At 39.2% G+C, this 13,020-nt stretch overlaps 1 protein-coding gene across 4 annotated transcripts; it reads left to right on the forward strand.

Annotated features, from left to right (window-relative positions):
- The first annotated feature begins 763 nt into the window (after nt 1–763).
- LOC126999548 (lactoylglutathione lyase-like) lies at nt 764–11,489 on the forward strand. 4 transcript variants are annotated; one of them, XR_007753422.1, is made up of 8 exons: nt 2,951–3,151; nt 3,961–4,054; nt 4,627–4,850; nt 5,500–5,570; nt 6,275–6,364; nt 7,267–7,346; nt 8,017–9,584; nt 9,680–11,489. XR_007753422.1 is itself a non-coding variant. In XM_050862280.1 (7 exons), exons 2-7 carry the CDS (start codon nt 3,983–3,985, stop codon nt 8,023–8,025), a joined length of 546 nt encoding a protein of 181 aa, XP_050718237.1. In that variant the 5' UTR covers nt 764–819; nt 3,961–3,982; the 3' UTR covers nt 8,026–11,489. The 4 variants fall into 4 exon arrangements, 3 of the variants coding, with proteins under 3 accessions (XP_050718237.1, XP_050718239.1, XP_050718236.1); XM_050862280.1 differs by lacking the exon at nt 2,951–3,151 and adding an exon at nt 764–819 and having other exon boundaries at nt 8,017–11,489; XM_050862282.1 differs by having other exon boundaries at nt 2,945–3,090; nt 8,017–11,489.
- Nucleotides 11,490–13,020: the final 1,531 nt, after the last annotated feature.

Raw genomic sequence — 13,020 nt, forward strand, 5'->3', positions numbered from 1 at the left:
GTAAAGAGAAAGTTTGATGTAATATATATAAGAGGACGAAGGACAAAAGGTGAGTTAGATGTTAATTATTGCTAGATGCTTATATATAGTAATATTATATATATATATATATATATATATATATATATATATATATATATATATATATATATATATATATATATATATATATATATATATATGAGAAACAAATATAGAGTTAAGCTTGCATAATATGGCTGTGTAGAATGAAGAAAAACTTTGATATAGATATTTGAAAAGCAGGGACGAAAGGCGCGTTAGAGGTTCTACGATGTAGGATATGCTGATTATTAAAAAAAATATATAGCAAAGAAACCATAGGCATTATTGCAGATTGAGGCTTGTCTTAGGTGGTTAATGAAACGAATAACAACTTTGAAGCAAGAAAATTAAGGGAAAAGAGTGAATTAGTGGATTATATTAAATTAGAAATATACAGCAAATTTATTAAGATAACATAACTGATATAACTGGTATTGCAGAATGAGGCTTGCCTTAGCTGGTTAGTGAAGAGAAACACAAATTTGAAACAAGAAAATGAAGGGAAAAGGGATGAAATTAAAAACAGATACAGCAGAGAAAACATATAATTAACTGACGTAACTGGCCATGATATTGCACAATGAGGTTTGTCTTAAGTGTGTAATGAAGAGAAACACAATGAGGAAGCAAGAAAATGAAGGAAAAAGAGCAAATTAGTGGGTTAGTTTATTTAGAAGACTTAAGATAACAATAATTAACAGAAACCAAACAAACAGAAGAAAACCAGACATCAGGGAGACTCCGGCAAAAGAGGAGGTGGGTAAGGTATCTCCGTTTATCTCCCAATATCTTCCTTTCAGCAGCTTTTAGAGGGCAGGAGACTTAATATATGTACTTTTGACCTCCTTAGCAACGTTCCGGAGCCATGACCAAGAGTGACACGGCTTTGAAATGGGAGAAATAAGCAACCGTAAGATATTTTTCCAACTTTTCTCAGGAGACAGACAAGATTTCTCCATTTTTCTTATTTTATCTTCCTGTTTTCAGCATTTAGAGGACATGAACACCTTATAAATACTCTTGACTTCGTATAACACGTTTAAGTAAGAAAAAATAGCATCCGTAAGACATTTTTCCTACTTTTCTTAGGAGACAAGATTTCTCCATTTTTCTTATTTTATCTTCCTGTTATCATCATTTATAAGACATGAAACACCTAATATATACTCTCGACTTCTTATAACACGTTTAATTAAGTAAGAAAAATTAGCAATCGTAAGAGATTTTTCCCCACACTCATTTTAACCCATGACAGCCCTGCAGCAACTCGTATAGATATTTTCTGGGTCTTTTATTTTACTTAAATCTTCTTATATACACACACCGGAAGCCACACTTCTATCGACACGTGTTCACAGAATATTTTAGAAATGCCGAGATTGGTCATGCCTGGATGGGTGCACCGGATATTTCATTATGTCATTTTCCTGTTTTTTTCCTTCTTCACAACTGTTTGAGGGATTGATAGCAGTCGTTTTAGAAAGATATTGACGTCATTCATCTGTTGTCACACCTACTTGTCCTTTCCTCATCTGTTATCAGAGGAAAAAGGCCAAAAATGACACCTGCCAACAGTTATGCAAGAGTGGAGTCGGTTGTCATTTCCCTGTTATTTTCCTTCTCCACGGCTGTTTAAGGGATTGATAGCAGTTGTTTTAGGAAGATATTGGCGTCATTCACTTGTTTGCACACCTGCCTGGCCTTTCCTTATAAGCTGTTATCAGAGGAAAAAGCAAAAATAATACGAGGCAAGCCAACCAGCATCATATATCATTTTACACTAATAAAACACTAATAAATATGCCCACTGTGATTTTGCTAGCTAGTTCAGTGGTGTAATAAGGCCTTTCCAGTCTATGTACGTAGTAAAGAAGGAAAGGATGGAATAGAAAGTGGGTTAAATAATGCGTTTCTCGGTATCTTCAAAGGTAGAGAGAGGAAGTTGAAGACGGGTTAATTAAATATGCGTTTCTCGATATCTTCTAAGGTAGAGAGAGGAAGTTGAAGACAAGTAACAGGAATTAGTGTGTGTGTGTTGCCATCTCAGGAATCCCCAGCCTCTTCTTTTTATAATATGTGGTCAGGGAATAGAGGAGGATGTAGATACTGACCTACATTATACATTTCCAGGTAGCATGAGTGTAGAAGAGGTTGTTAAATCATGTAATACGTCAATAGGAATACTTGCGCTGTCAGAGGTCTTTCCATATGCTTTTCCAGGTTGTATGATGTCAAAGGGAAGGGATTTTACTTGTAGTGGTCTAAATAATACTTTTCTTGGTAGTTTGAGGTCTGAAATAATAGAAACACGTCTTTGTAGTATATTTGGGTGTCATAAACATAAATAAATGGAAAAAGGGAGAGGGAGAAGTGGGTATAAGGTGAATGGGAAGGGAAGAGTAGAGGAAGGAGATTGGAAGGAAGAAGAATGAATCTGAGGCGAAATGGTACGAAAGAGGAGTCAAGGGAATGGAAAAAGAAACTCGAGTGTGTGCTCTGGCGGTGTCATTGCCCTTCCAGATCCTTTCCCTACAGTGAAGGGATGTCAGGGAGAGGATTTTAACTGCTTCTGGTCTAATTATATGCTTGTCTTTGTGGTTTGAGGTCTAGAAGAATACTTAGAAGTTATCATGAACGTGTGTGTACCCTGGTATACGTGGTCATAGGCTTATCCCGCCCCTTTTCAGATCCTTTTCCTAGAGTGAAGGGATGTCAGTGAGGAGGTTTTAACTGCTTCTGGTCTAATTATATGCTTGTCTTTGTGGTTTGAGGTCTAGAAAAATAGTAGTAAGTCATCATGATCGTGTGTGTACCCTGGTGGTGTCATAGCCTTTTCCAGCCGCTTTTCCTACTATGTGAAAGGGAGGATGTCAGTGGCCTCGGTGACTTTTCCAGGAAGGCACACGAGTTTGGTCCTTAGCGGGGTGGCTGTGGGGGGTTATAAAGGAAGCCTCTCACTGCCAGGGGTCACTTTACTCTGGCCACACGTCCTGCACACACTGTTGCTGGCTGACTTAGTAATTAAAGGTGCGGTGGTGTGACAAGCTGTTGAGTGATTCGGGTGCCATAGTGAAGTGATCTATACCTGGTAAGTGACTCGGGTTAAGGACTGAAGTGATTTACCTGTGACAAGTGACTCAGACCCAATATTGAAGTGATTTATACCTGTTAAGTGACTCGGGGGTGAAGTACTGAAGTGAATTACATGTTGACAAGTGACTCAGGGGCTGATATTGAAGTGATTTATACATGTTAAGTGACTGAGGGCCCCATATTGAAGTGCTTTACCTGTTGAAGAGTGACTCAGGGGCCCATAGTGAAGTGATATAGGCCTACATGTTTACTATATAGTGATTTAAGGGCTAAGACTGAATTGATTTACTTGTTGACAAATGACATAGGGGCCATACTGTAGTGATTTACCTTTTGACAAATGATTAAGAGTTCCAGCACTGAAGTGATTTACCGACAGTGTTAAGGAAACTATACTTATTACATTATATACCACGTTAGAAAACCTTAGTGTTTAACATCACCCAATATAGTAGTTTTGAGATTGTCATATTTCAAAATGTTTTAGTATGGGGTTTTATTATTCCATGGCTGTTTCTCTTGTCCCATAATATTCATGTTAGAGTCTTGTATATTAATTTACTTCTTTACTTCTACCAGTTAGTTTGGCCTGCCGTCTCTACCATTGACGATATAGAATACTTTAATAACTGCTCCTCTTTTCCTTGTATTTTCCTATGCCTGGTAGTAATAGGAAAGTGAAAAATAAGAATATTGTTGATTCTTAAGGATATTCACTTATATGCCTAATGGTCTGTGGTTTTGATATTGTGGATTCTTAAGGATTTGCACTTGATACCTAATGGCTTGTGGTTTCGTTGGCAGGTTTAATTAACAAGTGACCACAATGGCTGAACCACGACCTTTGACCGTTGAGGAGGCCGACGCTGCCTGTGCCGAGCCTGACGTCTCCACCAAGGTAAAAAATAAATAAATAAAAAATATAATAACAATAATAATGAAAGTTGCAAAGACTCTATAATGTGTTTGGGTATGTCAGGAACAATGATGCAGAAGGGAGGTCAACTTTCATGGTGATTTTGACATATATTGTTGCTGATTTTTATTTTATTTTTATTATTTCAACTTCAGTCACCTCTTCACCCGACATTGACCTCTCTTCTGACCTATCGTTCTTATTTCTTATGTCCGAGCAGCATCTAGTGGGCTGTTCTGTTGGTGTTTTTTTCCTTGCAAAACAATAGAAGAAAAAAGAAATGCACTCACCTCTCCCTCCTGAAATTGACCCCTCACTATTTTTTCTTTTGTCTGAGCAGCATCTAGATTTTTTTTTTTTTTTTTTTTTGTATATGGTAGATCTATGATTTGCGTGAGTGATGATTTTTTTTCTCATTAATTCGCTTAGAGTAGCCTTTAAGAAACATGATCCCGGCAGCTACTGGGTTGTGTCAATTTCTCAGCATGCCCTTAATAAATACACCCCCCATCCCTCAAACAGAACCTCGCTAATCTTCTCTTCCCCTCTCGCAGGACTTCATCTTCCAGCAGACCATGTACCGCATCAAGGACCCCAAGGCCTCCCTGGACTTCTACACTCGCATCATGGGCATGCGTCTCCTCAAGAAGCTGGACTTTCCCACCATGAAGTTCTCGCTCTACTTCATGGGCTTTGAGGCAGCTGAGGATATCCCTAAGGACGAGAAGGAGAGGACGGCGTGGTGCTTCTCCCGCAAGGCCACTCTGGAGCTGACGCAGTGAGTGTTTTGGCGTTCATGTTTCTATTTTGCGTGTATTATAATCTGCTTGTACTCTCACCTTAGTGATTTCCAAAGGCCAAAAAGGAGATCATTCAGGCTCTAATCATACTGTTCCTGCTTTGGTTATTTACAGTTCATTATAATCTGCTTGTACTGCCTTGTGAAGCCTTGCATGAGATGATGGTAGTGTGAGGGTGTTCATTGGTTGGTGTTGTCAGATGCTTTCACGCCTCACACCAGCTATTCCCAAGGGCCAAAAAGGAGATTAGTTGGGTTCTAAATGAGTGTTCTTTTAGGTTCATGGTACAGAAGAAGGGTCAAACTACCACCAGGGTTATAAAACTACCCCTGGAAATGGCCCAAACTCCTGTGCAAGCCTTGTCAGATGCTTCCGTCTCTCACATCAGCTATTTCCAAGGGCCAGAAAGGAGATTAGTTGGGTTCTAAATGAGTGTTCTTTTAGGTTCATGGTACAGAAGAAGGGTCAAACTACCACCAGGGTTATAAGACTACCCATGAAAGTCCCCCAAACTCCTATGAAAGCCTTGTCCGATATGTGTGCTTGGGGGATGAAATGTACAAGAATATGTCCCATTGTGTCCCTAATGACTTTTACCTCCTAACTCAATCCCTTCTCATCTTGCAGTAACTGGGGAACGGAGTCGGATCCTGATTTCAAGGGCTACCACAATGGAAACTCAGATCCCAGAGGCTACGGTGAGTCCAAGTTGATCGCCTGGTTTTGTATTTTGTACGTGTGTGCTTGTATGGTTTGGTAGTATTGAGGTATTGCAGATGTGGGTAAACTTGCAATGCGTGTACAAGGAATTATGTTGATCCAAGTTACTATAAGAAGGTATTGCTATAGGGAGGCACTTTTTAGACTTTCTGCTTATATGGTTTAGTGGTATTGAGATACTGTAGGTGTGGGTAAACTTGCAATGCGTGTTCCAGGAATTCTGTATATACAAGTTACTATAAGAAAGTATTGCTATAGGGAGGGACTTTTTAGACTGTTTGTGCTTATATGATATAGTATTAAGATATTATAGATGTGGATAAAGAAGCAAAGCGTGTACAAGGAATTCTGTAGATGCAAGTTACTATAAGGAGGGACTGCTTAGATTGTCAGACATCAAGTTGAATCATCTTAGACCACCAGGCAGACCAAAGAAGACCTTGAGGAAAATTATCAAGGAGGAATGAATGACTTGGATGAAGGACTTAGTATAGACAGTTGAAGGCTGGTTGTCAACTGTCTACTATAATGAAAATCAGAAAAATGACAAGGAAATGATATTGATGATGATATGCAGCACTTGATAGAGGCAGTTAGAGACCGATCATCAACTGTCTTAAACATAAAAGCGAGAAAAATGACAAGAAACAGATGCTAATGACATTTTTCCGTCCCCCCCCAGGTCACATCGGCTTCATGGTGCCTGACGTGGAGGGCGCCTGTGCCCGTTTCGAGTCCCTGGGAGTCAAGTTTGTCAAGAAGCCGAATGAAGGTGAGTCCTGCTTCTCTGTCTTAACCTGTCCGCTGCGACTGGCACGGATTTTGCCTTCACTGGTAGCCTGATAACATATAAGTCGGTATAATAAGACTCTTTCGGTTTTCACAGCAGCTATTTCTAAAGGTCAAAGAGGGGGTCAGTCGGGTTCTAATAAGTGTTTCTTTAGGTTCATTGTACAGAAGAAGGGTCAGACTACCACCAGGGTCATAAAACTACTCCTGGAAATGCCCACAACTCCTATGAATGCCTTGTCAAATTTGTGTTCTTGGGCGACGAAATGTTTTAAAATATGACCCATAGTCCCAGGTCTTTCTCTGCCTCTGTGGTGGATAGTGGAGTGTTTCCCATGTGGTATTGGTGTGCTGGATTTCCTCTCCCCAAGGTGTAGGACTATTTTTTCTTCATTGAATTGTAGCGGCCACTTTTTGCTCCACTCCTGTAGCTTGGTGATGTCTTCTTGTAGGAAATCCGCATCCAAGGGGTTAAAAAGGGATAGAGAGAGCCTTTTATAGTGAGTCTTGAGGGTGACTGGATCCCATATATATAACAAGAACTAAGGTTGTGGCAATGTTCACTATTTTTCTTCATTCTCTGTGCTGTGGAGGGATGGATAGTGAGAGCTTTTTATAGTGAGTCTGGAGAGTGTCTGCATCCACTATATAAACTCATTCAAGAGGAGAGTTTCAAGTCACCTCTTCACCTGAAATTGACCTCTTTTGACCTCCCGTTTTTTCTGCTTTTGTTCCGAGTAGCGTCTGCAGTGGGCTTTTATTTCTGTTGTTGTCGTTTTTGTCTTTGGCCTTGAGCTGTCTCCCTTGCCGTAAGAAACAATAGAGTGATAAAAAGATGAAACAAGAACTAAGGTTGTACTAACGTTCACTATTTTCCTTCGCCAGGCAAGATGAGGAACATTGCCTTTGTCCAGGACCCAGACGGCTACTGGATAGAGATCTTCAACAACAACAACATGAAGGAGGTGAGTGGAGCAAGGTGTTGACTCCTCTGATTCTTGTACTTGTTAGGTAACTTGCCTGAGTCTGCTTGAGTATTAGATGACCTGAAATAGATAAAAGACGAGAAATAGAATAGTTTTAGCAGCTTCATCAGTATGTAACTATGTTGAAGACAGGGAAGAAAAAAGAAAGATGAGAAAGAAAATGAAAAATATATAGACAGAGAGAAAGAGACTGACAGGAAGAGAAAAAAAAGAAAGCGAGGGAAAGATAGAAAAAAAGAAAGAAAAAGAAGAAGAGACAGAATAGTTTTAACAGTTTGATCGGTGTGTAACTATATTTAAGTAGACAAAAGTGAGAAACAGAATCGTTTTAAGAGTTTCATCAGAGTGTAACTATATTTATAAGTAGACAAAAGACAAGAAATAGAATAGTTTTAGCAGCTTCATCAGTATGTAACTATATTTATAAGTGGTAGAATTGACTGCCAGGAATAGCATACTTATATATTGAAGAGAAATGATGTCCACATGAGAAGACGTAGGTTCATGATAAATATAATGTCTATCCTGAAGAGTATTATGAATTTGTGAAAGGTCATTAGCTCTATATGCAAATCAGGATGGAGGTGATTATTTGATTTTGTTTGTTGTGAATTACTGATGAGTGATATTATTCATTTTCTCTTTCCAGATGCTCTAAGGGGTCTGTAAGTAAAGTTGTCTTGTGGCCTCCATGAATTCTAGATTAGCATAGTTTTGTACCTGTATTTTTAACCCAGTAGCTGCAGGGAACATGTTTCTTAAAGGCCCCTCTAAGCGAGAAAAATGAGAAAAAAATCATCACTCACGCAAACCATTTCATAATATATATCAACGCATTTGTGATCAGTTTATGCATTATCTATGGAGGTTTATATCATGGCAAAAATTTGGCCTGTCGCTGGTACACGGTAAAGCCACAAATTTGGCCCGTCACTGCTACCGGGTTAAGGGATAGTGATGGCGGGGTTGTGGGTTCTCTTGGTTTTGCTTGTCTCTGGAAGCTGTGGGTTCTTAGTCATCACTGTCAGGCTGGACATGCTTTAGGTCAATTATGTACAGATACTCTACCTAAAACACGTGATGTACATACATGCTGTGGATGATAAGTCAAAGATGGATAAGTCCTCTTTGTCTCTTCCACTAATCAAGCCACTACAAAGTTCTCTTCAGTCTATTCACTTATGGAAGCCACCTCATAGTCCTCTCCAGATTATCCTATTGAGGAAGCCACAGCAAAGTCCTTATGAGTCTCTTCACTTGAGGGAGCCAGCCTGAAGCACTCGGTCCACAACAGTGCTGCCATAGCATAGACCAGCTGTGAACTGATACCTGCCTCTAATATGCTACATGAATAAGCTTCTGTTTTATTAGGGAGCTGGTTAGGCCATGGGGCCATGGCCTCTAAAGCCGTGGCAGTGCAAGTTGCCAGGGCACCAGTAATACAGCAGAATGTTTTCAATCCACAACACTACTCGTGAATTCATTCACTTTCTGCCTTCCCTGTCTTTGATAAATCGATTGTAGGTATTTGGGGCATTCCCAGGGATAGTTTTATGACCCTGGTGGTAGTTTAACCTTTCTTCTGTACCATGAACCTAAAAGAACACTCATTATAACTCAAGTTATCCCCTCTTTGACCTTTAGAAATGGCTGATGTGAGAAGGAAAAGTGTCTTATAATTCCAACTATAATGTTAAACTGTTAAAGACAGGGAAGGCAGAAGGTCAATGAATAATACATGTTCACGAGTAGTATTGTGGATCGAAAACATCTGAGTGCTAAAGACTTAATCAGAATCCAACTAGGAATAAATAAGATGGATGCAAAGTCCCTACCTATAAAATATTCAAAGTAGTGCCCCGCGCCGTGTATAGTGACCCCGTATAATCGGCGCAAACACGGCTTGGCGGGCGGCGGGGGGCGTGATTTGATCGTGACGTGATCCCCCATTGAGGCGCGGTGTGTTGACTGTTGAGGTGTGAGGTACTCGTGCTCGTCATCAGCCATCAGGACCATTAGACATTCAAACTTACAAGGACAAGCTGGGCCTCACAACGGGCAGCCTCCTATGTTGTGATCCAAAGTATGTTAGATGATGACAGTATATTCATTATTGTTTTTACTGTATATTGCCATTGTTTTACCGTAAATTAACGTTGTTTTACTATAGATTGACATTGTTTTACCGTACATGGCCGGAGCTGACATTGGTTTACCGTAATTTGCCCAGAGTTCAAACATTCCCATTACATTATACCGTTACTATTGTTTTCGAGGGTTATAATAATTGCCTTAGTCCAGTCTTTAAAGAGGAGGGTATCAAGTCACCTCTCCACCTGATATTGACCTCTCTTTTGGGCACTCATCTATTCACTCGCCTACAGGGGCGGTGATTATGGGGTCTTTTTTTTTCATTATTATTTGTTTTGCCCTTGATCTGCTTCCATTACTATAATAGAAAGTTCAGTTTTGTCCCAGGCCTCCAGGTTAGCTGCTAAAAAGTCATGATGTCTGCCCCAAGTCATGCAAATATCCCAGTGTCATGTGGTCCTGATGGTAGGTTAGGGGATATCCTTGTGTGTTCGTGTAATCAACAGCAATTTATTCACAGCGCACATTAAGCTGCCTCTTGACAGTCACCGGAGTGCTCAGATCTACATGTCAAGCGTGTGTCCTCGAAAGTTTACAGGCCGTGAGATGTTTCTTCTCGTAAATTTTGTATTGGTTTGAAAGCATGTTGTTAGTTTACTGTGTACCGTTGCTGAGGTTTCAGGCCCCACTCTGCAGTCCGATTTCTCTTTGTAAACTCAGTGAAAGACAGTCTGGGTACCACATAAGTTGCTTTCTTGGTCTGGTTAGCCATTTAAGTTGTTTTCTTTATTTGTTTTGTCATTTAAGTTGTTTATCTTGTTTGTCACTTAGTTGTTTTCCTTATCTAGTTTGTAAGTCCAGTCAGATGAGGGGTCTTGTGGCCTTGATGTACAGCAGAAGGGTGTGAGTTTGTATCTGGCACACGGCAGCTACTAGTGAGAGAGGTAGCGCTCCCTCACCACCCAGCCAGGTACAGGGCGTTAGTCACTCAGCCACAAGATTATGCCAGAGGTCTACCGTCACTCACCCACAAGAATATGAAATGCTTCCTTATATGTACCATCACTCAGCCTTGAAATTATGAATGGAATACTTCTTTAATGTACCAAGTTGTATGTTTTATTGTTTTGTGGTGTACGAGGTTTGAGGTGCCCTAATTTTGTTCTTCCCACACTATTCAGGTTTGTTTTGCTTCCAGGAGTTGTTGATGCTTTTGTTAATTGTATGAGTAACTACAATTGGTGCATACTAATTCGTGGTCTCCGAGTCACGCTCAGGTTGGTTTTGCCGCTCGCTTTGATAACTCGCTCGTAAACACTGTCGTAATAATGCAATGAATCAATCTTAATACTGCCATTTTAAGAAGGGTTGATTTGCTCAGGTGTGAGGCAAGATGTGTTAGTACTGAACGCTGCTTTGTGTGAGTGTTCCTTTGATTGCAATCCTGATATTATTGTTAGTACACATACCATTACTAAGAAAGAGAGGACTCCATTAAGATTGTTATAGTTGTTTTTTGGGGCATTACTGTATTATTGTATGAATGAAAAGTTTTGGATATATAGATGAGGATACAAATTGTTATGGCCATAGCTCTGCCAAATCTTAACTAATGTATACAGACTATTTGATACATAGTACGTAGCTGACATATGAGGGAGGGAGTTCAGGTCCCCACCTAAACGGACTTCACATATGTGTCGGACTATAATAGGGTCCGAGGTAGACAAACAGATGGATGAAGAATGTCCGTCAATCATCTGTCAGCGCTGGAACAACAGTACTTATTATGACCATCATGATATTTCTTTGTCATAAATTGTACCAACTCAGGAATATATAGTTTGGTCGAGGTCAGTCCGTGGAAAACTCACTGCCAATTGACTTCTTCCTGTTATTACTAAAGGCAGTGTGAGCTTTTCTAGGGTGGACTTAAAGAAACTTGCTTGTGCCAATAAAATGTTTCGCTCTGTCAACCAGCAGAGTCTTGTATGCCGGAGAAGTGAGGACAATAAACAGGAAACAGCAGTACTCATGGCTCTTGTATACACCCTGCATGAACTTATTATTACTTTATTTTATTTCTAAGTGGCAGAATCACATTGGTACCCTTGACATCTTCCTCTTGTTGACATATATCCATTACTGAAGCTCATCTATTTCCTCTTCACTTATATCTCTTCCTCTTACTTCAGTTACATTTTATTAACTCTTATTTCATTCACTTCTTATTACATTCATATATTTCTAAGAGGCAAAATCATGTTGGTAGCGTTAGCATCTTCCTCTTGTTGCCATATATCCATTACTGAGGCACATCCATTTCCTCTTACATCATCTACATCTCCTCTTACTTAATTTACATCTTAATACATTCATATATTTCTTCAGTTCTTCATTTCTTACATTTTCTCTTGCTTTTTTTCTTTGTTTTCTCTTCTTCATTATTTTCTCTTCTTTTAACATCTTTTTCATTCCCTGTCTTCGCTTTCTCATTTTGTGTGTCTAATTACCAAGACAAGACAAGACATGTTAGTAGCCATTTCATCTTGCTGAGACATGTATTACTTAAGACACATTCATATCCTCTTCTGACAGTTGTGTGTTCTATCTATCTATCTTTCTCTATATATTTGTTTCCACGGATTAATGGACTGATTTTTCTTAATGCATTACAAGATTTTTTTTGGATTTTTCTTTTCTTTTTTTTCGTTCCTCGCGCAGATCGTTCCTTCAAATCTTCCGTTCTTTTGCTTACGTGTATTTCCTGATGATTTAAGACGTTGCTGTTTTGTTTTTTCCTCAACGCATTAGGTACTGAAAATTTTGCCTACGTTCATTTTTCTTTTTCTTTTTGCGTAGATCATTCATTCCTATCTTCTTCCTTACTTTCGTCTGCGTCTATATCCTCATCTAAGACTCTGTTGCTGTTTTATTTCTTTTCTTAGGCCTTCGACGGATTTTCTTAACACATTACCAAAATTTTTCGCCAAAGTTGAATTTTTTTTTCCATTCCTCACGTAAATCACATTCCTTTCCAGCTTCCTTACTTTCACCTTCATCTGTTTCCCAATATAAGACGTTGATGCTCTTTTGTTTTGTTTTCTAAGACGAACAGATTTCTTTCTTAACTCAATTACTTAAATATTTCTGCTAAGTTGCATTCTTCTTTGCCATTCCTCGCGTAAATCACATTCCTTCCTATCTTCCTTACTTCTGCATTCATCTGTTTCCCAATCTAAGACGTTGATGCTCTTTTGTTTTGTTTTCTTAAGCCTTGGAACATATTTTTTCCTCAACTCATTTACTTAACTATTTCTCAGAAGTTGAACTCTTTTTTGCCATTCCTCGAGTAAATCAATCCTTAATCTCGCCTTCATCTGTTTCTCAATCTCAGACGTTGTTGCTCATTTGTTTTGTTCTCTTAAGCCTTGAACAGATTTTTTCCTTAACCCAATTACTGAAATATTTCCCCTAAGCTGAATGATTTTTTAGTTCCTCGCATAGATCACTAAATATCTTCCTTTATCTTCGTTTGCTTATTCCTCTTCTTATGTTTCTT

The sequence above is a fragment of the Eriocheir sinensis genome, chromosome 16 (assembly GCF_024679095.1).
Source record: "Eriocheir sinensis breed Jianghai 21 chromosome 16, ASM2467909v1, whole genome shotgun sequence".
NCBI lineage: Eukaryota > Metazoa > Arthropoda > Malacostraca > Decapoda > Varunidae > Eriocheir > Eriocheir sinensis.

Coding starts and splice junctions, on each gene's coding strand:
- LOC126999548 (XM_050862280.1), top strand. CDS start 3,983: ATGGCTGAACCACGACCTTTGACCGTTGAGGAGGCCGACGCTGCCTGT. Junction 4,055..4,626: donor AGCCTGACGTCTCCACCAAG/GTAAAAAATAAA, acceptor CCCCTCTCGCAG/GACTTCATCTTCCAGCAGAC. Junction 5,571..6,274: donor CTCAGATCCCAGAGGCTACG/GTGAGTCCAAGT, acceptor GTCCCCCCCCAG/GTCACATCGGCTTCATGGTG.